Consider the following 27,741-nt stretch of genomic DNA (forward strand, 5'->3'; position numbering starts at 1 on the left):
CAGCATGCCAGGCTATCCTGTTTTTCACTATCTCCCAGCGTTTGCTCAAACTCATGTCCATTGAGTCAGTGATGCCATCCAACCATCTCATCCTCCTTCACCCCCTTCTCCTCCTACCCTCAATCTTTCCCAGCCACTGGGGTCTTTTCCAATGAATTGGCCCTTCACATCAGGTGGCCAAAGTATTGGAGCTTAAACTTCAGCATCAGTCCTTCCAATGAATATTCAGGGTTGCTTTCCTTTAGGGTTGACTGGTTGGATCTCCTTGCTGTCCAAGGGACTCTCAAGAGTCTTCTCCAGTACCACAGTATGGAAGCATCAATTCTTTGGTGCTCAGCTTCCTTTATGGTCCAACTCTCACATCCATACATGACTACTGGAAAAAACATAGCTTTGACTATATGGATCTTTGTCAGCAAAGTGATGTCTCTGCTTTTTTATATGCTGTCTAGGTTTGTCATAGCTTTTCTTCCAAGGATCAAGAGTCTTTTAATTTCATGGCTTCAGTCACTGTCCACAGTCCATTGTTGTTATTTACATTATTATGGCACATCTGCTACAATTAAGAATATAAGAATGATAGCTTATTATTAACTAAACTTTACACTTTGCTTGGATTTCCTTAAGTTTTGTTTTTTATCCTTTTTTTCTGATCCAGGATTCTACTCAGGATACCATGTTACATTAAGTTGTCATGTCTCCTTGGGCTCCTCCTGGCTGTTACAGTCTCTCAGATTTGTTTTTGAGGACCTTTAAAGTTTTGAGGAGCAAAGGTTATACATTTTGCAGGAAGCCCATGTATGAGAATTTTTCTGATGATTTTCTCCTGATTAGACTGAGGTTATGGGTTTGAAGATCTTCCGATCATAAAGTGCTGTTTCCATCACATCATCTCAAGGGAACATACTGCCAACAGGATTTAACACTATTTATGTTAACCTTGATCACTTGGTTGAGGTTGTTTGTCAGCAATTTCTTTTTTTCTATCAGCGGTAGAGGAAGCCACACTATTCCAATTTCCAGATTCAGCGAATTGCTGCGCTAGCCTGAAGACGGTATTGACTGTGTAAGCTGCGCCCCCTAGTGCTGAATGGCAGTGATGTCCTCACTGACCTGTGCGCGCATGCGTGCGTGCAAAGTTACTTCAGTCGTGTCTGACTCTGTGACCCTGTGGCCTGTAGCCCACCAGGCTCCTCTGTGCGTGGGATTCTGACCCATTCTGTGATAAATGAATTAGACCTGTGGTTCTGGCTGAAGGTAGGAATTAATATCATTCAGTATTTTTTCTTTTTAGCTTAAATCATACATAGTCAGTATGACTATGATCATAAATCATACTTGCTACTAAAAACCCTGCCTGATACATCATCTTTATTATAATTCTTTAGAAGCCACTTGGTCCTTTATCCCCGTCTCCCTCCATAGCAGGAGAGGTAGTAGTTTTCATTGGTAATGTGAAAGAGCCCCACAGACATCTATTTGAATGGGACGGAGCATGATTCTCTCGGAGCGTTAGTGATCTATTGCTGCATAACAAACCATCTCAAAACGTAGTGCCTTAAAGCAGCAGTCATTTTATTTGCTCAGGATTCTGTGGTTTCGCAATTTGGAAAGTGGGGATGACAACTATTGGCAACGACAATATTTAAGATATGACCACGGTTGAAATCATTGAAGGAAGGAAGATCAAATAATTATGAGAATGCAAAGTATCTGAATATTTCATTCTGTGTGAAAATTATAGTAACCAAGAGCTTTAAAAAGAGCAGTGTGTTAGGGAAAGTGGCAGTGAGTAAAGGGTTAAAGTCTGAAGGAAAAGTGAAGGGGCATAGAAATCTAAAAAAAATAAATAAATAAAAAAGGAAAATTAAAAGCCCACAATCCCACAGTCATATTTTGTTTCTTCCTTCGCCTTCATGGCAAAACTTCTCCAAATTAGTGTCTGCATTTTCTGTGTACATGTTCTGTTTTTTTTTTTTTTTTTCCTCCAGTCACTGAATTAGATTTCATCTGGATCATTACTGGCAACCAAATCACAAAGTTCAACTATTAATTTTTGTCCTTTTCTATATCACCTCAATTATCACAAGCTTGAATAGGGGTTTTCTCTGATCCTTATTCTCCAATTAGAGTTTGTGTATTGTAGTGCAGTTCTAGTAATTTTAAAAGGATAGTAACAAATGCAAAAATGTGTATGAAAACACATTATGTGTCAGTCATTTCTTTGGGTGTATTGGATACACTCAGAGTTGGATAAGATAAAATGAAATAAGAGCTTAATAAATGGTTTTAAAATGATTGCATGGATACATGAATGAAAGAAATAAGAACTTTAGCTACTAGATATCTCCTCACTGGGGAGATACTCTACTGCAAAATCAATCTGAGGCATGTTGTTCCTGACCCATGTTTATGGTAACTGTGGAATGGTGACCATGGAATCTCCTCTAAATGTGTAACTGATTAAAGTTTGGGTAAAAGAGCCAAACAGTTGTCAGCCAGTTTATTTGGATTAAGACTTGATGAGAACCTGAAGTGGATTCCAGAACTGACCATTCTAGAGAAGATGAGCCACGGTGAGATATAGAGACAGCTAAGCTTATGGAGGTACCAGCCTAGAGTTTGTAAACTCCAATTTCTAAAATTCTAATTCTATTTTACTTTCAGAAGAAATATTCATTGGGTAAACTGGGATCATTCAAAGGAAGGTGATCGGAATGAATGTAGGGTACCAAAGAATGTTAGATAAAGGAATTTTAAAAGAACAAGCAGGTGATTGTGAGAAATGAATTTGGGTAGATATAGAAATTGACTTCAGTGAGTTTTAGTATAGCAGGATAATGAAAAATTATTCTAGGAATAAAACTAGTGAGAGTTGGTTGAAAATACAGGAAAACTGAAGGAAGATCTTTCTAATAGTAAAAAACTGTCTATTTAATAGTATATATAATAGTAAATAAACTGTCTAAAGGGAATGATCCTAGAGCATAGGGAGCTAGCTATGTCATTCTTGTTTAGACAAATGATGGACAACTAATAGAAATATTATAGAGTAGTTTAAGCCTCAGACATATGTTTGGATTATATGACTGAATTCCCTTTTTAGTCTGATAATCTGTGATAGATGAACTTTGGGGCAATGAAATAAAAAATTTTCCGGAGCTTTCAGAAAAGAACATCATGAGCTAGGAAGTAGCGTTGCCTCTGGAACCTTTTTACAACTGGAATGCTGTGGGCCATGAATGATCCTAGTAGTAAAGACTCTTCCAAACATGTTTATTGTTTTGATCAGACTTTTCCTAGGTTTCTGACTGGGACATCCAAACTTGAAATGTCTTTGATGTTAAAATAATGTATTCAACTCATATTAGATGTTATCTCAGGATAATCCAGTTTAAACCTCTTAGATTCAACAGTGACTATGCTTCAAACATGTCCATGTTAACTGATTAACCAAAAGTGCCTTCAAAATAGCACTTAATCCTGTTCATAACCAAGAGGTAACCTAACTTTTCATCCTCTATTTCTTCTCTATGTTTATAGGCACAGTTTCTGAAATGTGTTCCTTACTTTTATCCTTCTTCCTGAAATGACCTAATTCATAACTGCTGACTGAAATTCTGCTCTTCTTCTAAGGATGTTACCATGCCTCCAAAAGTCAAACCTAAAGATCACCATCTCTGAGAAAAGGACTTTCTTCCAGCCAGTTTCCTGAGAGCTCCTTTGACATCCTTGTTTCTCAGGCTATAAATTATGGGATTCAGCATTGGAGTCACCACTGTATAGAACACAGATATCATTTTATCCTGCTCTTTTATGGTCTTGGAATTTGGCCGCATGTAGGTGAATATTCCTGATCCATAAAAGAGGACAACAACAATGAGGTGGGAGCCACAGGTAGAAAAAGCCTTGAGCCGCCCCTCCCTAGCCTGCATCTGGATCACAGTGGAGATGATATTCCAGTAGGAGACCAGGATCAGGCAGACGGGAGCTAGGAGGATGACCACACCCATTGCAAAGATGGCCATTTCTGTTCTGTAAGTATCTGCTGAAGCCAGTTTCAGGAGGGCACGGGGTTCACAAAAGTAGTGACTGATAACGTTCTGTCCTTGATAAGGAAGTTGGAAAGTAAAGGTGGTATCTACCAGAGACACTACTGAACCACTGGCCCAGGACCCTGTGGTCAACTGGAGACACACTTGCTGGGTCATGATGGTGGGGTAGTGCAGGGGCTTGCAGACCGCCACATACCGGTCATAGGCCATCACTGCCAGCAGAGCACACTCTGTGCCCCCGACCAGAAGGAAGACAATGACCTGTGTCATACAGCCCGCGAAAGAAATAGTTTTCTTCTTCACCAGGAAGTGGACCAACACTTGAGGGACAATGCTGGTAGAGAAGCAGAGATCTGCAAAAGAGAGGTTTCTAAGAAAAAAGTACATGGGTGTGTGAAGTTGAGAATCCGTGAAGATGAGAATGATGATAAGCAGGTTTCCAAGCACAGTTAACAGATAAATGATGAGAAAAAGAATATACAGCAGGATCTGGGTCTGTGAGTCCTGTGAAAGGCCAAGGAAGATAAATTCTGCCACAGAAGTGTGATTTTCTTCTCCCATTGAGGTTTATGCTTGTTTCCCTGTTTGGCACAAACAAAATAACAAACTTTGGGTTTATGCTATTGGGCTTCCCAGGTACCTCAGTGGTAAAGAATCTGCCAGCCATGCAGGAGACACAGTTTCAATCCCTGGGTGGGGAAGATCCCCTGGAGAAGGAAATGGCAACCCACCCCAGTATTCTTGCCTGGGAAATCCCATGGACAGAAGGAGCTTGACAGGCTATTATCCATGGGATTGAAAAGAGTTGGACTGACTTAAAACAACAACCTGTAGAAGAGGCTCATTTAAAGCTCAATTTAAAAGCTAATTGGATATTTCTAGCTTTCTGCTCTCCAGCTTGTTCTAATTGATACTAAGTAGAATACTTTATTCTCATTAGTTGGCTACAATTTAAATCCACTCTATTTTCCCCCCAAATCTCCCAGTGCCACTTATTTACAGATAAAATATGATGTTGTTAAAACCTTCTTGGGTTTTATATGTTCTGATATGGAGATATTAGAATTTATGTGAACTTTACTGAATGGCTATACACAGATTATTAGGAAATGACTGTGTATACTGTTAGGATTATCACCGTGTGTAAAAACTGTACCACTAACTGTTCAAAACACTACATGTTAAATTATAACACATGCTTGAAAAACATGAAACAGTTTTCAGGCATCAAATTTAATTTGACCTCTTAAAAAACAGCAAACTTTTCTTGGGTTGAAAAATATAGCCTTAGCATATCAATACAAAGGACAATTCTGTTTATATTAAAGAATATAATAGTAAAACTAAAACAACACAAAAAAGGAAAAATAGGTTTAAGTTGTGATATGTGATTAGGACTAGACTTGAAAATCACAAAAGCCTTCTAAAATACCTTGAAGGAAAAGTGTCAAATTTACAACATAAATTGAAAGACTTCAGTGAGATAATAGCATCATGAATAAAATTAAAAGATAAACTACAAACTGAGAAAAATATTTGAGGGAGATATCAGACAAAACTTAAAATACTTTATTACATTATGATTCTATATCAAACACTATGAAAATTGTTGAGTCTAAGAAATAATGGGCCAAGGACATGAACAGACTATTTACAAACAAAAAAATGCAAATAGCTACTAACTACAAGAAAAAAAAATCATTATTATTATGACTAAGTACAATTACAACAATGAGAGATACAGCTTTTACCTGGGAAATTAGCTGAGGTTTTAATAGCAAAAGTCACAACAAGAAATAATAACTAGTATTTTATTGAGCATTTAACACAGATCAGGCATTACTTTAAGGGTTTTATATGATCCTATTGTCCTGATAATATCTTGAAGTAGACACTGTCTTATTTTTCAGATGAGAAAACTGAGGCACAAAGAGGTTAAATCACCCAATTAATAAATGGCAGAATTCATTAGCTCTATAATGTATAATGAAAATGCAGAGAAACGTCAATTTTGTACAATGTAAGTAGGAAAGTTAGCATAGTATTTCTGAGAAACAATTTTGTCAAATACGTTAAATGACTCAAATCCTCATGCTTTGGTTCTCAGTAGTATGGATAAGGAAGAAACTATTTTTTACCAGCCCTTTCTCCCCAGGAGGAGTAAAAATCTGATTTGCAACATGAGGCTGTTGATTGGTCCATGTTTACTACTAGGTAGAGTTATTGTGCTTTAAAAGGCCATGCTCACTTCTCTTTCTTCTCTTCTTCCTGAGAATGGACTGTTAAGGTCCCTTAATGGACCTTGAACAAGGTCACGCTTTAGAACTTTACTTGCTCTATTCTTTCATTTTTAACTAGTTCCTTGGTGTACTCATCATCACTTTGTTCTTTTGTATCATGTCACCAGTCAGAGAGTAATACAATGATACAATATGGATTTAAGCCATAAGGGAACTTTAAACGAACTTTAGACTAGACCACGTAGCCCAATCCATGCTCCTCAGAGCTCTGAACTTCAGTGACATTAGAGACTCACCTGATTAATAAAAAGTGGCATCTTAGTTTTCATTATTTCATGTTTCTTTTGTAGAATTCTAAGGGGAGGAATGATTAGGAAGAGAGTAGTATTAAGACCTCCTAAGCCTAATATAAGACCTCCTAAGGCGGCTGAGAGGAGCAACCCCATGTTCAAGGTAAGGAGCAGCGGCTGCGCTTTGCTGGAGCAGCCGTGAAGAGATACCCCAGGTCCAAGGTAAGAGAAACCCAAGTAAGACGGTAGGTGTTGCGAGAGGGCATCACAGGGCAGACACACTGAAACCATAATCACAGAAAACTAGCCCATCTGATCACAGGACCACAGTCGTGTCTAACTCAATGAAACTAAGCCATGCTGTGTGGGGCCACCCAAGATGGATGTGTCATGGTGGAGAGGTCTGACAGAATGTGGTCCACTGGAGAAGGGACTGGCAAGCCAATTCAGTATACTTGCCTTGAGAACACCATGAACAGTATGAAAAGGCAAAATGATAGGATACTGAAAGAGGAACTCCTCAGGTCGGTAGGTGCCCAATATGCTACTGGAGATCAGTGGAGAAATAACTCCAGAAAGAATAAAGGGATGAAGTCAAAGCAAAAACGATACCCAGTTGTGGATGTGACTGGTGATGGAAGCAAGGTCTGATGCTGTAAAGAGCAATATTGCATAGGAACCTGGAATGTTAGGTCCATGAATCAAGGCAAATTGGAAGTGGTCAAACAGGAGATGGCAAGAGTGAATGTCAACATTCTAGGAATCAGTGAACTAAAATGGACTGGAATGGGTGAATTTAACTCAGATGACCATTATATCCACTACTGTGGGCAGGAATAACTTAGAAGAAATGGAGTAGCCATCATGGTCAATAAGAGTCCGAAATGCAGTACTTGGATGCAATCTCAAAAATGACAGAAGGATCTCTTGTTCATTTCCAAGGCAAACCATTCAATAGCATGGTAATCCAAGCCTATGCCCCAACAAGTAACGCTGAAGAAACTGAAGTTGAACGGTTCTATGAAGACCTGCAAGACCTTTTAGAACTAACACCCAAAAAAGATGTCCTTTTCATTATAGGGGACTGGAATGCAAAAGTAGGAAGTGAAGAAACACCTGGAGTAACAGGCAAAATTGGCCTTGGAGTATGGAATGAAGCAGGGCAAAGGCTAATAGAGTTTTGCTAAGAGAACGCACTGATCATAGCAAACACCCTCTTCCAACAACACAAAAGAAGACTTTACACATGGACATCACCAGACAGTCAACGCCGAAATCAGATTGCTTATATTCTTTGTAGCCAAAGATGGAGAAGCTCTATACAGTCAGCAAAAACAAGACTGGGAGCTGAGTGTGGCTCAGATCATGAACTCCTTATTGTCAAATTCAGACTTAAATTGAAGAAAGCAGGGATAACCACTAGACCATTCAGGTATGACCTAAATCAAATCCCTTATGACTATACAGTGGAAGTGAGAAATAGGTTTAAGGGACTAGATCTGACAGACAGTGTGCCTGTTGAACTATGGACGGAAGTTTGTGACATTGTACAGGAGACAGGGATCAAGACCATCCCCATGGAAAAGAAATGCAAAAAGGCAAAATGGTTGTCTGAGGAGGCCTTACAAATAGCTGTGAAAAGAAGAGAAGTGAAAAGCAAAGGAGAAAAGGAAAGATATTCCCATTTGAATGCAGAGTTCCAAAGAATAGCAAGGAGAGATAAGAAAGCCTTCCTCAGCAATCAATGCAAGGAAATAGAGGAAAACAACAGAATGGGAAAGACTAGAGATCTCTTCAAGAAAATTAGAGATACCAAGGGAACATTTCATGCAAAGATGGGTTCGATAAAGGACAGAAATGGTATGGACCTAACAGTAGCAGAAGATACTAAGAAGAGGTGGCAAGAACATACAGAAGAACTGTACAAAAAAGGTCTTCATGAGCCAGATAATCACGATGCTGTGATCACTCACCTAGAGCCAGACATCCTGGAATGTGAAGTCAAGTGGGCCTTAGAAAGCATCCCTACAAACAAAGCTAGTGCAGGTGATGGAATTCCAGTTAAACTATTTCAAATCCTGAAAGATGACGCTGTGAAAGTGCTGCACTCAATATGCCAGCAAATTTGGAAAACTCGGCAGTGGCCACAGGACTGGAAAAGATCAGCTTTCATTCCAACCCCAAAGAAAGGCAATGCCAAAGAATGCTCAAACTACTGCACAATTGCACTCATCTCACACACTAGTAAAGTAATGCTCAAAATTCTCCAAGCTGAAGCCAGGCTTCAGCAATACATGAACTGTGAACTTCCAGATGTTCAAACTGGTTTTAGGAAAGGCAGCGGAACCGGAGATCAAATTGCCAACATCCGATGGATCATTGAAAAAGCAAGAGAGTTCCAGAAAAACATCTATTTCTGCTTTATTGACTACGCCAAAGCCTTCAACTGTGTGGAGCACAATAAACTGTGGAAAATTCTAAAAGCGATGGGAATATCAGACCACCTGACCTGCCTCTTGAGAAACCTGTGTGCAGGTCAGGAAGCAACAGTTAGAACTGGACATGGAACAACAGACTGGTTCCAAATAGGAAAAGGAGTACGTCAAGGCTATATATTGTCACCCTGCTTATTTCACTTATATGCAGAGTACATTATGAGAAACTGGGCTGGAAGAAGCACAAGCTGGAATCAAGATTGCCGGGAGAAACATCAATAACCTCAGATATGCAGATGACACCACCCTTATGGCAGAAAGTGAAGATGAACTAAAGAGCCTTTTGATGAAAGTGAAAGAGGAGAGGGAAAAAGTTGGCTTAAAGCTCAACATTCAGAAAACTAAGATCATGGCATCTGGTCCCATCACTTCATGGGAAATAGATGGCGAAACAGTGGAGACAGTGTCAAACTTTATTTTTGGGGGCTCCAAAATCACTGCAGATGGCGACTGCAGCCATGAAATTAAAAGATGCTTACTCCTTGGAAGGAAAGTTATGACCAACCTAGACAGCATATTAAAAAACAGAGACATTACTTTGCCAGTGAAGATCCATCTAGTCAAAGCCATGGTTTTTCCAGTAGTCATGTATGGATGTGAGTTGGACTGTGAAGAAAGGTGAGCGCTGAAAAATTGATGCTTTTGAACTGTGGTGTTGGAGAAGACTCTTGAGAGTCCCTTGGACTGCAAGGAGATCCAACCAGTCCATCCTAAAGGAGATCAGTCCTGGGTGTTCATTGGAAGGCCTGATGCTGAAGCTGAATCTCCAGTACTTTGGCCACCTCATGCGAAGAGTTGACTCATTGGAAAAGACCCTGACGCTGGGAGGGATTGGGGGCAGGAGGAGAAGGGACGACAGAGGATGAGATGGCTGGATGGCATCACCAACTTGATGGACATGAGTTTGAGTAAACTCCGGGAGTTTGTGATGGACAGGGAGGCCTCGTGTGCTGCGATTGATGGGGTCGCAAAGAGTCAGACACAACTGAGCGACTGAACTGAACTGAACTGCACTGAAGCCTAATATCTTCTAACACTCCCAAACATTATCCCAAATTCTAAATCCAACTTTAGGAATCCATTCTAAATAAATACTCTAAATTTCAGAAAATATTCACAAAACAATACATTCTCATATCATATAGTGAAATAATGCTTAAAAACAAACATTCAGACATAATGAGAGCCCAAAATAAACCCCCATATGTATGGTTAATAAGGTGCCAAGAATATATAATGGGGAAAGGATAGTCTTTTCAATAAATGGTGTTTGGAAAACTGGATATTCACACACCAAGCAATTAAATTGGACCCTTATCTCACACAGTATAAAAGTTAACTCAAAATAAAGACTTAACTCCTGGAAGAAAGTATGGGGGAAAACTTGTGGACATTAGTCGTGGTAATGATTCCTGTATATGACAGTAAAAGCACAAGGAACAAAGGCAAAAGTAGACAGGTGAAATAAACTACATCAAAAGGCCTCTACATTCCAAAGCAAACACTTAACAAAATGAAAAGGTAACCTGTGGAATGGGAGAAAATATTTGCAAACTGTCTACCAGAAAAAAGTTCATGTTTAAAGTATACAAGGAAATCATACACACAATGTCAAAAGAGCAAATAACACAATTAAAATATGGACTAAAGAACTGAATAGACATTTTTCCAAGAAGACATACAAATGGCCAACAGGTACCTGAAAAAGTGCTCAACATCACTATTCAAGATCGAAATGTAGATCAAAACCACAATGATTACCTCATCCTTGTTAGGATGGCTACTATTAAAAAAACAGATATAATAAGTGTCGGTAAAAATGTAGAGAAAAGGGAACACTTCAACACTGTGGGAATGTAAATTGTAGCAGATAGTATGGAAAACATCATGAAAGTTTCTCAAAAAACTGAAAATAGAACTATCCTATAATCCAGCAATTTTACTCCTGGGTATGTATCCAAACAAAATAAAAACACTAATTTGAAAAGATAAGTGCACCTTGATGTTCATAGCAGCATAATTTATCAATATATAGAACAAATCTTAACATCCATCAACACAAATGAATGGATAAAGAAGATGTAGTATATACACACAAAGGAAGATTACTCAGCCATAAAAATAATGAAATTCTGCCATTTGCAACAAGATGGATGGACCTAGAAGGTATCAAGTGAAATATGTCAGAGAAAGACAAATACTGTATGACTTCACTTATAAGTGGAATCCAAGAAATAAAACAAATGAAGGAATATAACAAAACAGAAATAGACTCACAGATCTAGAGAACAAACTCATGGTCACTGAAGGGGAGAAAGACAGAGGGAAGAAGTAGGAGAGTAAGAGGAACCAAATACTGTGCATAAAGTAAATAAGATACATGGATATATTTTACAGCACAGAGAATATAGTCAACATTTTATAGTAAATTTAGAGTATAATCTATATATTAAAACACTGAATCACTGTGTTGTACACCTGAAGCTAATATAATATCATAAATCAAGTATATCTCAATAAAAAATGGATAAAGAAAATGTTGGATATACACACAGTGGAACATTATTCACCCTTAAAAAGAAGGAAATCCTGCTATTTGTGTTGACATGGATAAACTGAGAAGACTTTATGCTAAGTGAAATAAGCCAGACACAGAAGTCCAAATACATAATATCACTTATATGAGGAATATAAAATAATCAAACTCATAGAAGCAGAGGGTTGCCAGGGTCTGTGGGGAGGAGGAAATGGGAAAGTATTAGTCAAATGATACGAAATTTCAGTTACACAAGATGAGTCCTAGAAATGTACTGTATAGCATAGTTCTTGTAGTTATTCAAAGAAATATTTCCTTTTCCAGTTATTTTTGAAATTCCACAGGGAATAACTTACCTGTTCTCAGCAGGCTCAGCTTCAAAGTCAAGTCTGTCATTTTCTTTTTTCCGTTTTCTTGTCTAGGTGTTATCTGAGCCCCATTTCTTCTATACCCTACAAATAATGATTATCATTAATGATAATGGGGACAATAATCTTCCATTGGTGTGAGAGAGAGAAAGAATATCTTCCAGGTGGTGATAATGGGAAAGAATCTGCCTGCCAATGCAGGAGATGCAAGTTCGATCCCTGGGTGGGGAAGATCCCCTGGAGTAGGAAATGGCAACCCACTCCAGTGTTCTTGGCTGGAAAATTCCATGGGCAGAGGATCCTGGTGCATTACAGAACATGCAGTTGCAAAAGAGTCTCTCTCACACACACACACACACACACACACACACACATATTCAAAATGTATAGAAAATATTGAACAAAATTTTCCAAAATGTTGAGAGCAGTTTACTCCAGGTACTGAAATTTTGGGTGACTTATTTTTCTTCTTTTCTAATACTGTGATGCTTTAAAGTTGTTCTTTAAAAGGCCACATAGTTACAATATAGGAAAAAATATGAAAATAGGAAAATCTTAGTATTTAACTGACAATGCTTTAAACTAAAGTCATTTTACTGCTTCTACTTTCAGTCTTGATAAAATAAGTGGTATAGAACTAGCCATCTTGCTGGAAGCAAATGTACAACAAAATATATAACAATCATTTTGCAGATGTTGGACAATAGCCAACTCAGAATATAATCCTGTATAAGAAGATTAGCAAAGGTGAAAATAGATTGAAGCCACCCAATGCATATTGGAGAGTGGGGCAAACAGATTTGAAGTATGTAGCATGTACATTTACCAAAATCTCTCTGGAAGGTAATCTCAAAATATTACAAAATTCTAAATAGGCTTATCTTTTTTCTGAACAATGCTAATTTTAGGTCTTTATATTTTGGAAGTCATTATAGATATTCAAAATCCTTGTCTCAAATGATATTCACATATAGAATTGTTTCCAGAAGAAAAAAAGCACTTAAAGTCTAACAATGGGTGATATGTTAAATAAATTCTAGATTTACTATTTAATGTAATCAATAAAGCACAGAGAAACAGGTAAGAGTAAAGATGTCTCAGTCACACAGAGATAAGTTGGATCCTTTCCCCCTCATTTCTTAACTCTGTATTCCTGGACAATTTAAGTATCTCTTGCTTGCATGTGACAGTTTCCTAATGTAGAATGGACATAGCACAAATTCACTGTATGATTATAAAGATTAAATTAAGAACTTAATGGAAAATAGTTTGCTCAATGTCTGGCAACTACATTAAAGAAATGCCTGCCTACCATTAGGGTGATGATGATGATGATGCAATAAACCATTAAAAGGTAAGTAGATCTATATTTTCCATAGGAAGATGTCTGACACTGTTGCATCAAAAAAGTAGGCTGCAAAATAATATGTGTGTGTGTGTATCTCAATGAATCCTTTAAATAATACCCTTATCACATTGATAAACAACACACAGCAAAACTAAGAATTCAGGTAGAAACTGTACAGTATGTATGAAGAATGGTTATCTATCTAAGGTGGGATTTGTACATTTAACATATGTGTATGTATATATGTGGGTCGGGGAAGAATTTGGTTTAATCTCCAAGCAGAAAGAGAGAGTAATAAATGAGTGAAAAAAAGAGCCAAATAAGATGAAATGTAGTATCATTTATATCCCAAGGAAGATCAGGGAAAATTATTCTTTTACACTCTAAATTTTCATACAACTTTGTCAATTTGACTAAATAATTCTCTTAAATACAGATAGAAAATGAGGAAGCAGAAATGGATGGGAAAAATATTAATGGGAATATAAATTAGAAGAAAGTAGGGAGGGGAGGCTGAGCATAGAGGACAGGAAGCCAGAGATGTGGAGAAAAGCAGAAGGAGGAAGGGGCTACAGGAGGAGATCTGTAAGTCTGGCTATTTTCCCAAACAAAAAGACAGGCAGTGAATCTTTTATATCTCGGAGGCCCTAATAACATCATAACCAGTATGGTCTTTCCAGATATCTTCTCTTAGTGAGTTAATCTTATGTACACACAACTGCGAATTTGGGAATGACTTCTTGTCATACACAGATAACGATGCTATGCGTACCTACTCAGTCAACTTCACAAGCAATATTTCACACAAACACACAGACAGCTACACATCACAGATATACTCACATGAGTATTTTGTATTCTTATATACTTACTCTCATAGTCCCCAAATCTTTACCATAACAAAAGGAGTCACAGAGTAAGTATTGGGCCAACTGGATACTGACTGAAGCTGGTCATATAGGAAGTCGCCGCGCCTGACTCGCATGAGATGATTATTAGAATATGAGGTATACGTGTGATGGCCCAGCAGTGGAGGCTGGAGTCCTCCTCCTACTGGAAGGGCAGCGCTGACTGTAGCTTTCCTCCATCTGCTCTGACTCATCAAGGGGGTTGGAGGCGGCAGTACTAGCGTTCCTAGAACAGGGTATCATACAATCAGGCTCCTTCACATCTCCCACACCCAGAGCATGTTCACAGACAAGAAACTCTTGAAGGGGCTCCTCAAAGCAAGATTCCCAGTATCATTCCCGCTCCCTGCCTATTTAAGAGGAGACCGTAGGAAAAAAATGCAAGCTGGGGCAACAGTGAAGACCAAAGGGCTGATAGCAGAGGGCAGGGGAGAATCAAACAGAGTTTTTCAACAGCAAGAGGGAAGTCATGTGACCTCTCTGGAAACAACCTCATCCCAGAAGGAGAAATTTTGGAAGAGGATTTGGGGCTGGGATTCTGGAGGAGAAGACTGTAGATAGTCTCTGGGAGTCTAGCAAGGAAAAAATTGATGGGTAAGAGAGTGACAAAGCTCATCTTTCCCAACACCATGCCCACAACCCAGTCCCCAACCTATATCGCAGACCTGTAGCCTGAGGTCCATCAGAGACTTTCCTACTCTTACCTGAGAGCAGAGAGAAAATAGAAAAAGGCTGAGGAGTCACTGGAAAAGGAAATGAGGATCAAGTGCCAAAGGGAGTGATTCCTATAGCTTGCATAGCCATCCTTGAAGAACATCACCAGTTGTGGGTAGGCTTTTAAACAATGCTTCTCATGGTCTTCACTAGAGTCATTCTTTGAGTTTCACTCCAAGCCAAGCTTCTCTGCTTTACTTAATTCAAGGTACAAATTCCCATTCTCTCATGTCCCAATTCTGAACAGATGATTTTCCTTCCAGGGAATTTTTAAAGGTGAGGTCCTGAAAGTGATGTAAACAGGGCAATCCCTGGAGTTCAAGAACCCTCAACCTTTTTACCTTATTATCTTAATACTTTCCATCCTTTGAAACACCCTAGGGCATTTCATGTTATATTTGAAATCACAGACTAAAGCCTTCAAATCATAATCATCTCTCTTTTAAACCTTATAATGTTATTCAAATAATGTCAGCACATATAGTCTCAGAGGTTCATAAGTCATCAAAAATTGTGTCTTCATTAGCCTCCATTAATAAAAATAAATGAAAAAAATTGTGTCTTCATTTGTATGATAATTAAATAGAAATGAAAATGAGCAGATACTGGATTATGCAGATGCCAGCTTTCTAACTGAGTTATGCAACTTGGTTGAAGGGCTTGCATTTTCATTTCAATTTATGGTTGTTTAGGTGCTGTGTGATCACCTTAAGTGGTAGAGTTTAATTTGGTTAGTGCTGTCTGATATCACATGAGAACAGGGTGTGCTGTTATATTAAAATTGTATACTTTTACTGAACACAAAGTCAAAGGTTTTCTTTTGTGGAGAAAAGTTACAATCAAAAGACAGTTTTGTAGAATGAAACTTTAGCTTTGTTTCTTAAACTATTGACTGGTTTGACTATGTGAAAATGGAACTACTGCTACAATTCTCTCAAGCTAATTAAAAAAATGTAAATATCTCTAAATGAGGCATCAGTTCAGTCGCTCAGTCATGTCCGACTCTTTGCACGACCCCATGAACCGCAGCACGCCAGGCCTCCCTGTCCATCACCAACTCCCGGAGTTTACTCAAACCCATCTCCATCGAGTCAGTGATGCCATCCAACCATCTCATCCTCTGTCGTCCCCTTCTCCTCCTGCCCTCAATCCCTCCCAGCATCAGGGTCTTTTCGAATGAGTCAACTGTTCGCATGAGGTGGTCAAATGAGGCATACATATTATCTAAAGGCCAAGCAATGCAAGATAAAAATGATGGAAGAATCAAGTTATCAAAGGATAGCATAGGCATATAAGATTCAAGATAATGTCTTGAAGCTGTTAGTTCTGCAAGCATAGTTAAAGTGGCAATTTAGTTTCAGCAAGACATCATCTGTCACATTAAGGAAATGCTATTTGAATTCTATAGTTTTACTGGCTTTGAGGTTTGACTTAGACATTATTGGTAGTTTAGTTGAGGTTTCACAGAACATATAAATGTAACTCATTAAAAATAAATGGATTTTGTTTTGTGGTATAAATATGCCATGATCTATTTAACTATATTCACATTAATGGACTTCTGGGTTATTTCCAATCTTTAGATATCAACACAGTGCTATGATGAATACTTTTGAATACATATCTTTGTGTCCTTTTCAAATACATTTGATGAGTAAGTTTCCTGAGGCTTAATTGCTGGGTCAAAAAGTATATTCCTTTAAAATATTAACAAATATTGTCAGTTGCATTAATTTATACTTCCATCAAAATTGCATTCAAGTTCCTATTTAATTACATCTTTCCTTACAGTTGGTATTGTCATGCTCTTCAATTTTGCTAATCCATTAGGGAAAAAACCCTCACTGTTATTTTATTATATAATCATCAGTTATATTTGAGGATGAGCATAATTTTATATGTTTATTCATCCCTTTCATTTCCTTTTCTGTAAAGGGACTATTTACTCATTTTCTCTTATTAGGTTGTTCAACTTTCTTTCTGTTGTTAAATCAGTAAGTACTGTCCGACTCCTTTGCAACCCCATGGACTGTAGCCTGCCAGGCTCCTCTGTCCATGGGATTTCCCAGGCATTGGGAGGATTGCCATTTCCTTCTCCAGGGGATCTTCCTGACCCAGGGATTGAAACTGCATCTCCTGCATAGGCAGGAGGATTCCTTACTGCTAAGCCACCAGGGAAACCCCGACTTTCTTTAACTGCTTTGTAAGACCCTTGAATATTTTGAAAAATTGACTCTTTGATTTCCCCTCAGAAATAAGTATTTTTCCATTTTGTTGGTTGACCTACTTCATGGATTTTTATATCACATGTGTTTTTATAATTTAGCCAATCAGTCTTTAATATTTAGAAGGTCTCTATTTATATTTTAAATCATTATGCTTTTTAAAAATATTAATTTCTTTCTTCTAAGATTTTCATATTTTTGCTTACATTTATATCTTGCTCCATCCAGAATTTATTTTGATATAAGGAGTGGGATAGGGGCTTCTTAGTTCTTTCCCCCAAATGAATCTGTCACAGAATGGGAAAGAATATTTGCAAACCATAGGCTGATAAGGGTATTTAGAGCCTTGTGCATGTTTTCAGTCCTTCCATGTTGTCGCAAGTATCAGTACTTAATTCCTTTCTATGGATGTAACACATTTTGCTTCTTCAGTCCTCAGTTGGTGGACATTTGGGTTGTCTCTAACTTCAGGATATTTTGACCGGTGCTGCTATGAGTATTTATACACAAGTATTTGTTTGAGTTCTTGTTTTTAGTTCTCTTCGGTGTTTACCAAGGAGTGGAATTGCCGAGGCGGTTGGTAGTTCTATATTTAACTTATTGAGGACCTGCCAAACTTTTTCACAACAGCTGCACAAATTTTCATTCCCAATAGCAATGCATGAGGGTTCCAATTTCTCCACATCTTCACCAATCCTTGTTCTTATCTTCCTTCTTTTGTGTCTTTATTATTATTATGGTTATCCTAGTGAGTGTCAAGTGATAGCTCATTGTGGTTTTAAATTCCATTTCCCAAATGCCTAATGGTGTTGAGCATTTTTCATATTCTTCTTAGCCATTTTCTTTGGAGACATGTCTTTTAAGTGCTTTGTGCATTTTTACTTTATTCATTTAGTCCACTTTAAAATTAGGTTGTTTGTTTTTGTCTTAAGTTGAATGAGTTATTTATACATTCTGGATGCTAAACTGTCATCAGCTATATGGTTTGCAAATATTTTCTCTTATTCTACAGGTTGTCCTTTTCATTTCTTGGTTAAAACAGCACAAAGCTCTCCTAATTGGATTCCAGTTGTCTTTTTCTTGATTAAATCTGCAACTTTTTATTGTAAGCTTTTGGTATTTCCCAGAGTCTAGATAAGGGTTTTCTTTCGGACAGTATTTGCCATTTTTTCTTTTATATTTCTTTGGCGGAATGGCCCTTTGGGATCCTCTATTTTACTGTTTCACTCTTAAAAATAATTTTGAACAGAACTTTGACTATCTTAGTAATCTTTACAAAGAACCAATTTGGGATTTTGATAATCTTATCATGTTTATATTTTGTCTATTTCATTGATCTCCTCTTTTGAATTTGGATGTGCTCTGCTACTTCACACCTCTGCCCCCAGCAGCTTTCATTAAATGCATCACTTTATTTTTCCTCTCCTGTCTCTCTCCTCTCTCTCACCTCTCTTTCTTTTAATGAGGTGTTACTTACACACAGTAATGTGAACCAATCTTAAGTACAGTTCAAGAAGTTTTTACATATGTGTACACCTACATAACAATTATGTAGGTCAGAATGCAGAACATTCACAGCATATCAAAATGTGCCTAGTCAATGCTCCTTCAACAGTAACCATTATTTGAGATTCTAAAAGCAAAGGTTAGGTTTTCCTGTTCTTGTGCTTCAAATAAATGGAACCATGCAGTACATGCTTCTTTGTATGTATGGCTTCTTTTACTGAACATCATGCTGTGAGTTTCATCTGTGTGGTTGTATACAGCAGTAGTTCTTTCTTTTAAAAGTATTTAATAGTATTCCAGTGCTTGATTGTACCACAGTATATCTTTTCTGTTGTCTATGGAAATTTATATTGTTTCCATCTGTGGCTATTATGAATAGACTTATGACATCCTTGTACATATCTTGCGATAAATATAAACATGCATCTCTACATGGTATATATTCAGGAAAAAATGTACTAGGTTGTTGGAGAGAAGACACATGCTTAGGTTAGTTTTCAAAGATACTTCCTGATGGACTTTTTAAATTCATTGTACCAATTTATGCTCCCATCAGCAATAAAAATTTTTCCACATCCTCAGTCATTTTATGGATTTTTATTAAGGGTTAGTGGTATTTCACTATGGTTTACATTTATACACTCTGGTGGCTAATTATGCTGTTCATGTGTTTATGAACTATTTTCTATATTGCAAGCACATATTCAAGTCTTTTACCCATTTTAAAAACTGGAATTTTCTGACTTTTCTAATCAACTTGTAGAAGTTATTTACATATTCTGGGCATCATGTCTATAGCTTACCATTAAATTATTAAAATACTGTGTGTGTAAATGAAGAAAGTGTTGTTAAATGTTAATAATTAGAGGATCTATTTTCTGAGGCATACTACATTTGCATTCTGCAAATTATAAAATTCCTCAAAATCATACACAGACTATGTGATAGACCTGGGGTTGCAACCTGATAATTTTTCCTCCAGAAAACTATACTTAATTGCAAAATACAACACTTCTCCAAAGAGAAGACATGTTAGAAGAACTGGTAATGTGGCTTGTAAATGGAGATGTGGGTGCTTACTAAATGTTATTTTCTGTCCTCCTTATAACCATTTGGGAACCTTTTGAGAGGAATGCAGCTCAGGATCCACCCTAATGGTTCAAATTCTCCTGAGCACTTCGGCTGCTCCAGAGGCTGCTCCTGGTATCCTGGTGTTTAGCTCATTTAAAAGAACTATTGTTGCACAATATGTCCCCTGATCAATAAGAACTTTGGATAGAGCAGGAGGACACAGGAGATGTGGGGATTCCCTTTCCTGCTTTGTCCTTGATCTTGACTTCAGAGATTTTACTGAGCAATTTAACTTGATAACACAATACCCCAGTCTCTGCTCTTCTAATTCTGCAACCAATACATCTGCAGCAATTTTCCCCTCAACAGTGAGATGTTTTTACTGGCTTTAACATGCTAATATGATCTTTTTTTTTTTTTTTTTCCCCACTGGATGAGAAAATGCTGATATGATTGTTAGAGGGAGGAAAAGAGAAGGTATGAGTTGAACAAAGGGGATAACTTGGCATATATTGGGAGTGAACTGGTTTAAATCTCTTCATAGATTTGATTTTTAAAATTCAACTATTAATAATTTTGTCCTAACAGTCTGATTCTCACTGCTAACTCTTCTGGCATAGATCTAGGCAAGGTTTTTTCCGCAGTGAATTTACCTTATCAGACCACAATTACAATGTCAAATTCTTTGTGATGAGGAATTGTGGTTCTCACCTGATGGAAACATAAGCAGAATTTCCATGGGGATTCTTACACTTCTCATGCTTCTGTTGAGCTGGGCTTGGAAGACAGTAAATAGGTATGGGAAGTAGGGACTAGGTGATTTTGAGCCCAAAAGATCTTGGGCTCAGAAAATGAGTATTTTGTTGTTGTTGTTGGTTCCTATGGATTTCCTCAGTGTCCTCTTCCTAAAAGAAATGTCCGATTAGACAATGGCTGGCTCTGTGACCCTATCGTCCTGTTCCACATCCAGGAACGCATGTCATGTTTAGAGAATTGAACCTACAATCTTATGTTGAATCTGAGGAAAAGGCAAAATAACACAAGAGAAAGATTGACAATAAACATCATTTTCTTACAAAGGCTTCCTGGCCCTAGGGGCAGATTTGCAGTCACCTGGGGGAACATTTTCTTCTCCATGCTTGCATGGGAGAATAATATGCTTTTAAAAACAAATCAAGAAAGGTCAGAGTGTAGCCCTCTAATGCTGCACGCCCAGGGTCCATGAGAGCTGCTACCATTTGACAGTTCACACTCATCTCTGACTCCTGCTACTTTGGCTCAGGTCAAATCAATTCCAAAAAGGTGCGGTAATTATTTCTATACCAGGATTTATCTTATTTACTGTAAATAAGGATGATTCAGTTGAGGTCCCTGCCCTTGAACATCTTACAGTTTCAGAGAAAGAAAATAATTTCAATATAATTCATTAAGAGTTATGATGCTATAGGTACACTTATGTATCTAGGATAGACTAGTTTGAGAATGTGTGTATTTGTGTGTGTGTGTGTGTGTGTGTGTGTGTGTGTGCCTGTTTTGTTGGGAGTGGCTGGGAGTGGGGAGTGGGGAAAAGGTGTGGGTCAGAAAAGAAAATCATCCAAAATAATATTTTTTCTCAAATGGGATCTTGAAAAATCTATAGCAGGTGAAGAAGTCATAGAAATTACCAATATCCTGTGACTGCCCATTCAATAAGTTAACCACTGATTGTAGGCATCACTTTGAGCTTTGCAACAAGTGTTTAGTTCTATGCTATCTACCTCTTTGCATCAAAACAGATAGATATTTGCTTACCATTTAATTTTCCCTGAGATCTAGTCACATGATTGATACAGTTGCACTAGTTTCTATTCTGGGAATGCTGTGTGGCAGAGAAATAAGTCTAAAGGACCCAAACTGAACTATATCCTGGAGATTAAGAACCTATGAAGTAATAACTTACACTAAATGGGTGACAATTCTAAAAGTATCTATCTTAACATAGCTTGTGTTCTCAAAATTTATTTTTATGTCAGCTGTTTTGACAACAGACTCTATTTCCCTTTAGAAGCAATTCTATATCAGTTTGATGTAAGTAATTGTTAGGTGATACAGAATCACTTGGCCTAGTACATTCATTCATTAAACCACGATATGCTGTGAATCTATGATGTTCTAGGGACGACTATGGAAAAGACCCTGATGCTGGGAGGGATTGGGGGCAGGAGGAGAAGGGGATGACAGAGGATGAGATGGCTGGATGGCATCACCGACTCAATGGGCATGAGTTTGAGTAAATTCCGGGAGTTGGTGATGGAGAGGGAGGCCTGGTGTTTTGTGATTCATGGGGTCGCAAAGAGTCGGACACGACTGAGCTACTGAACTGAACTGAACTGAACTGAACTGAACAGCCCTAGGAATGAAACGCGACTATAGTTTGGTCCCTCCTATCTGAGGGCCTCTGGGCTTGGGTTTTCTATCTGTATTGCCTTTACTAAGCATGTGCTTGGCCAATAATATTTGCTCACAAATCAGGTAATTGAATATTGCAACAGTGTTGAATGCTCAAGGAAAACAATGCTGTCTCTGTGTAGCGGGCTTACCTGTTAATAGAGGGACTAGGCTGAGCAAAAACCAATGAGGTTTAAAAATACAGTGTGTCCTGGGTATGTGGCAGGAAAAATAGCTAGAAAAGTGACTTGGGGTTGATAAGGAAGCCATAAATGACCATCAAGCAGAGATGAGATTGTTCTTATTAATGTTTTATTTGTTCATTTATTATTTCAATGTTGAATTGAAATCTTTCATCATTTTGACCCATCGAGAACCATCCAGGAACCTAAGATTCCATTATCTGATAACATAGAATGTAATTATGACTTTTTGAGAAAACTCCTGGGAATTCCTTTAGCCCACAACTTCCTAACTTGAAATTCTTCAATTCCATGAGGGTTCTTCAATTTAGATATAAATGCTACTTCTTTGTTTTTACTTTAACTGAAATTTCTTTCTTGTTTGGATATAGCAGTATCCATGACTTTATCACCAACAGAAATTAGAAATATTTTAAAATAATATTGCAGTTGTTGAAGTTACCTCAAAATCATATTTAAGCTCATCATTTTGAAACTAAGGTGATTATTAGATCTGCCTAAGTTTTAACGTATTAAAGAGCCACATGTATTATTATGTCACATAGTTTTTTCCCCAAAACTATTTTGATAACTGTTTCATTGGTAATCTTATGTATTCTATTTGATGTATGTATTTTTAAATTTATTTTTAATGTGATATATTTTTTAAAATACTTTGAATCACCTTTACCAAACACAAAAAGGACTGGTAGCCCAAAACTTGCATAGGGTTCTAAACTTTAGTCTTAAGTAAATTTCTTTCCTTTCTTTTTTGCAACAGCTCCACAAAAAATTTTATTATTGTTTCCACATTATTGCAAGTCTCTCTAGGCTTTCTAAACAACTCGACTAAAAACTGTGTGGTCAAATCATTTTTATTTACTTCATGAAACATAATTTATTGAATAGAGTTCTATGCTATGTCTTTTAAAGAACACAAAAATGAAAAAGACATAGGCACAGTTATCAAAGGAGTTTTTAGTCTCTGAGAAGAGTAGAAATATAATGCAAGACATGATAATGCAATAATAAGCAAGAGATGATGGGCTGGAAGTGGTGGATTAGTACTGTTTAGTCTGAACAAAACCAGACAGGGTGCTGGCTTAAAATGGATATTACGTTATAATGGTGTTTGGAAGTTCACTGATGGCTAAGATTTTTATTCAGGAGCTCCAGTTGAATTGGGGGACAGGATTGTCAGAAAGATTATAGCACATGCAGAGTTATCCCTTGGTTTCCTAGCTCTTACAAAATAGTTTATTTTGTCCGAGGAAAAAATATCAATTCTACAAGGTATTTTGGTTCTTTTTCTTATACCTTGGTGAGTGACTTTTTTTTTTTTTTTCAGGGAAGAAACAATAGGAAGATTTGTACGTTTGAAAAACTAAAAAAAAGTATCTACACCATCATGAGATGGGGGAGGTGTCACAAGAGCAAAATAAGACTCAAATGTTTTTGCTGATAATAAAGAGAAATTAAATTTCATGACTTTACAGGTGAATTCAGTCTATTGTTTTTATCATTAGAAGTATGATGTTCAGATAGAGAAGATGATGAAGATGATTCTTTTGATCTACCATATGCTTGTCAGATGACACTAGAAATGAATGTACCATCTTATGAAGTATTAAGTTTTGCAACATTGAAAACATTCCAAAAAAGCAGTATAGTCATCTTCTAACAGCCTAATAAAGGGGATTCTTAAAATGGTTTGTATGATTGGGGGCAATTTCTAAGCCTTCCAGCTCTGAATTGTATAATGTTATAGGCTATACCCACCTATATATACTGTAGAGTGACTTCACACTGATAAAACCATGAGACAGACAAATCAGACGCAGGTGACAGAATTCCTCCTTCTGGGACTCTCTGATGACCAACGCACCCAAGAGCTGCTCTTCACCTTATTCCTGGGTGTCTACCTGGTCACCGTGCTTGGAAATCTGCTTCTCATGTTCCTTATTCAGGCTGACTCTCAGCTTCACACACCCATGTATTTTTTTCTCTGCAATCTGTCTCTGGCTGACCTCTGTTTCTCTACCAACATCGTTCCTCAAGCCCTAGCCCACCTGCTCTCCAGAAGGAAAGTGATTTCATTCACACGCTGTGCAGCTCAGCTTCTGCTATTCCTTGTTTTCGGGTGTACACAGTGTGCCCTGTTGGCGGTGATGGCCTGTGATCGACAGGTGGCTATCTGCAACCCTCTGCATTACCCTAGCACCATGACTTGGAGGGTGTGCATCCAGCTGGCTGCAGGATCATGGACCAGTGGCATTCTGGTGTCTGTGGTGGACACCACCTTCACACTAATGCTGCCCTACCAAGGCAGCAATAATATTGCTCATTTCTTTTGTGAGGCCCCTGCAATTTTGATCCTGGCATCCACAGACACCCACACTTCAGAGATGGTCATTTTCCTCATGGGGGTTGTGATTCTCCTCATACCGGTTTCTCTAATCCTGGTATCCTATGGCCGCATCATAGTGACTGTGGTCAGGATGAGGTCAACTGAGGGCAAGCTCAAGGCATTCTCAACCTGTAGTTCCCATCTCGTGGTGGTCATCCTTTTTTATGGGTCAGGAATTGTCACCTACATGACACCAAAGTCTTACAAAGAACAGGAAAAGCTGGTATCTGTGTTCTATGCAATGGTGACCCCCATGCTTAATCCCCTCATCTACAGCCTGAGGAACAAGGATGTGAAGGGAGCTCTGAGGAAAGTAGCCACAAGGAATTTCCCATGCAGGTTTGGAGTTTTCCACTGACACCAAGAACCTCCTGGTTATCTACTTCTAAGACTGGCTGAGTAGGTGCCTCTGCAAGACTGGAATATGGTAACTTTTATCCTTGGTACTTGTCTGTGGACCCACGTGCCATCATTTACCCAGCACTCCCTCTGTAGAAGAAGAAGGACAATAATTCATGGAGTATTAGGAAGGATGCTCTGCTTCCTTGTGGTTGGTCTTTAAAAAAAAAATCACCCAAGAAACACTCCCATTTTATATCAATAAATATATCAATGAATTATCAATAAATTCTTATGAATACTTTGCACAAAGCTACGGTGCCCATGTCCCAAGTCTGCTCTTTGCCAAGAGACTAGAATTGAAATATGTTCACTGACAAAGTCATAAAGGGGCAGCAAAATTTGTTGAGGGATATGCAAGCTTAAGAAGGACAGTTGATTCCATCCAATCATAATGATATTACCCCCCCCCCCCAAAAATCTAGAAACAAAAAATCTTTGGATTATTCATAGTAGTTTCCATAATCTGTCAACATCTATTTAACTTGGGATTCTTTTACACCCTTTCTGTCAAGTAACTCCCATATCCAAGGTGGATAGTTTGAGATTAAGGCAGATTTCCATGTAGTGAATCAGTTTTCCCCATATGAGGCACAGACCAATTATGGTAGCAGAGGAAGTCCTCAAATCGTACCCTTCTAAACATGGGTACTTTACAAGCAAATGGAGGATTTAAAGCATCATTTTATTTTCTCTCTTTCTCACTAGAATAAAAATTCCATGAGGCACGAAATTTGTTTTATTCACCCATGTGTCTTCAGGGTCTAAATAAGGTCTGACATATGCTGAATAAAAATTTGTTGACATTTTGAGTTCTTAAATTTTTGAAAGTTTGATTTTAAACCCAAAGATTTTTAAAAAAAAGTGAGTGAAGGAATGAAGCAAACTCTACTATTTATTGTCACAATTATCATTAGTTTATCTTCTAAACAGAAAGATCTTTGAAAGTTACTGGTGGAGTTTTTGGACATACAAAAGAAAACAAAGCATAAAAGTATAAAATGACATGAAGAAGTTCAAGAAAAGTTAAAGCAAATAAGAAATGGCAAAAAGTAATGAGGTTGTCAACCATCAGACTGCTAATCTGTGTAAACTAATATAGCATCCTCAGAGACATCAGCACCCCAGACCCAGAGAATACTGGGTCTGCTGAAGTTCTTTATTGCATCACTCATGTTCTTTCATTCATTAATGGATCCCAGTGGAAAGTCCAAAGTCCCAGTGTGTATACTGTGGCTCTTGGAAAGAATAGAAACCAAAGACATATTTGAGGAACTTGCTTTTCTTTCCTTTGTCTATGTGTTCCATCCCCTCAGTTTCCATCTAAGTCAGTCATAGTTTCTGAAAGCCCAGGGTCCTGCGGATGGCCCGCCTTAGTGCAGCCTTTACTTCAGTATTCCTCAAGCTGTAGATGATGGGGTTCAACATGGGAGTCACCACGGTGTAGGAGAGTGACAACAGCTTCTTGCTCTCAGGAGAGTTGCTGGACCGGGGTCGAAAGTATGTGAGGATGGCAGTGCTGTAGAAGAGGGAGACAACCAGCAGGTGGGAGGAGCAGGTGGAGAAGGCCTTGTGCTTCCCCTCGGCTGAGGGCATCCTGAAGATAGTGGAGAGGATGCGGACATAGGATCCCAGGATCAACAAGAAAGGGAAGAGGATGAATAGGACAGTAGCTGTTAGAGCTTCCAGTTCAAACAGAGAGGTATCAGCACAGACCAGTGCGATGACAGGGGGGCTGTCACAGAAGAAGTGGTTCACCCTGTTGGGGCCACAAAAAGGGAAGCTGAAAATCCATGTGGTTTGCACAGTAGCTACTGGGAATCCTGAGAACCAGGAGGCAGCTGCCAGCTGGCCACAGGCTCTGCGACCCATGATGACTGGATAGTGCAAAGGGTCACAGATGGCCACGTAGCGGTCATACGCCATGGTGGCCAGCAGGCAACACTCAGCAGCTCCGAAGAAGAAGAAGAAGTACATCTGGGTAGCACAGCCAAGGAAGGAAATGGTTGTGTCCTGGATGATCAGGGTCCCCAGCATCTTGGGCACAATAACCAAGTTGAAACCTATCTCCAGGAAAGACAAGTTCCTGAGGAAGAAGTACGTAGGACTTTGGAGGGCAGAGTCAGCTGTAGTCACCAGGATTATGAGGACATTTCCCATCAGGGTAACAAGGTAAATGGTCAAAAAAAGGAGAAACAACAGAGCTTGTAGCTGAGAGGACAGGGATGAGAAGCTCACAAGAACAAACTCACTGACAACTGTCCAGTTTCCCCACATCATTCCTCTGCTCAGGATTTCATTGGACAGTCACACTCCAGGAAGGTGGCAGTCTCCATATGTCATTCAGACTCTATTACACCCTTAGAAAGGGAAATTCTCATGGCCTCATTCTTCATCCTCTTGTTATTATTGTTGAAGCTCAAACAGCTATACTTTCCAATGTTAAAAACAAGTCTGACTGTGGGATTCACTTTTTTTTTTCTAAGAATATCAACAATTTTTTTTTCAGACTGAACTGAGGCATACCATGTATATCTATACATGTCCTGACTTTTGTTTACTCAATAGAG

The 27,741-nt window shown here is 38.3% G+C and overlaps 4 protein-coding genes across 4 annotated transcripts in view; 2 read left to right on the plus strand and 2 right to left on the minus strand.

Moving 5' to 3' along the window:
* The window catches only part of LOC122694965 (interferon-induced very large GTPase 1-like), a 1,416,129-nt gene that overhangs the window by 285,677 nt on the left and 1,102,711 nt on the right, over positions 1-27,741 (plus strand). The window lies entirely within an intron of this gene.
* On the minus strand, positions 3,672-4,643 carry LOC122701893 (olfactory receptor 2D3-like). The gene has a single exon (XM_043915319.1). It carries the CDS (start codon positions 4,614-4,616, stop codon positions 3,672-3,674), a length of 945 nt encoding a protein of 314 aa, XP_043771254.1. The 5' UTR covers positions 4,617-4,643.
* Positions 24,183-25,130, plus strand: LOC122695060 (olfactory receptor 2D2-like). Its single transcript, XM_043904541.1, has one exon. It carries the CDS (start codon positions 24,183-24,185, stop codon positions 25,128-25,130), a length of 948 nt encoding a protein of 315 aa, XP_043760476.1.
* On the minus strand, positions 26,468-27,529 carry LOC122695038 (olfactory receptor 10A4). Its single transcript, XM_043904518.1, has one exon. The coding sequence runs from the start codon at positions 27,449-27,451 to the stop codon at positions 26,504-26,506; it is 948 nt and encodes a 315-aa protein (XP_043760453.1). The 5' UTR covers positions 27,452-27,529; the 3' UTR covers positions 26,468-26,503.

Source organism: Cervus elaphus, chromosome 1 (genome assembly GCF_910594005.1).
Source record: "Cervus elaphus chromosome 1, mCerEla1.1, whole genome shotgun sequence".
NCBI lineage: Eukaryota > Metazoa > Chordata > Mammalia > Artiodactyla > Cervidae > Cervus > Cervus elaphus.

Coding starts and splice junctions, on each gene's coding strand:
- LOC122701893 (XM_043915319.1), bottom strand. CDS start 4,616: ATGGGAGAAGAAAATCACACTTCTGTGGCAGAATTTATCTTCCTTGGC.
- LOC122695038 (XM_043904518.1), bottom strand. CDS start 27,451: ATGATGTGGGGAAACTGGACAGTTGTCAGTGAGTTTGTTCTTGTGAGC.
- LOC122695060 (XM_043904541.1), top strand. CDS start 24,183: ATGAGACAGACAAATCAGACGCAGGTGACAGAATTCCTCCTTCTGGGA.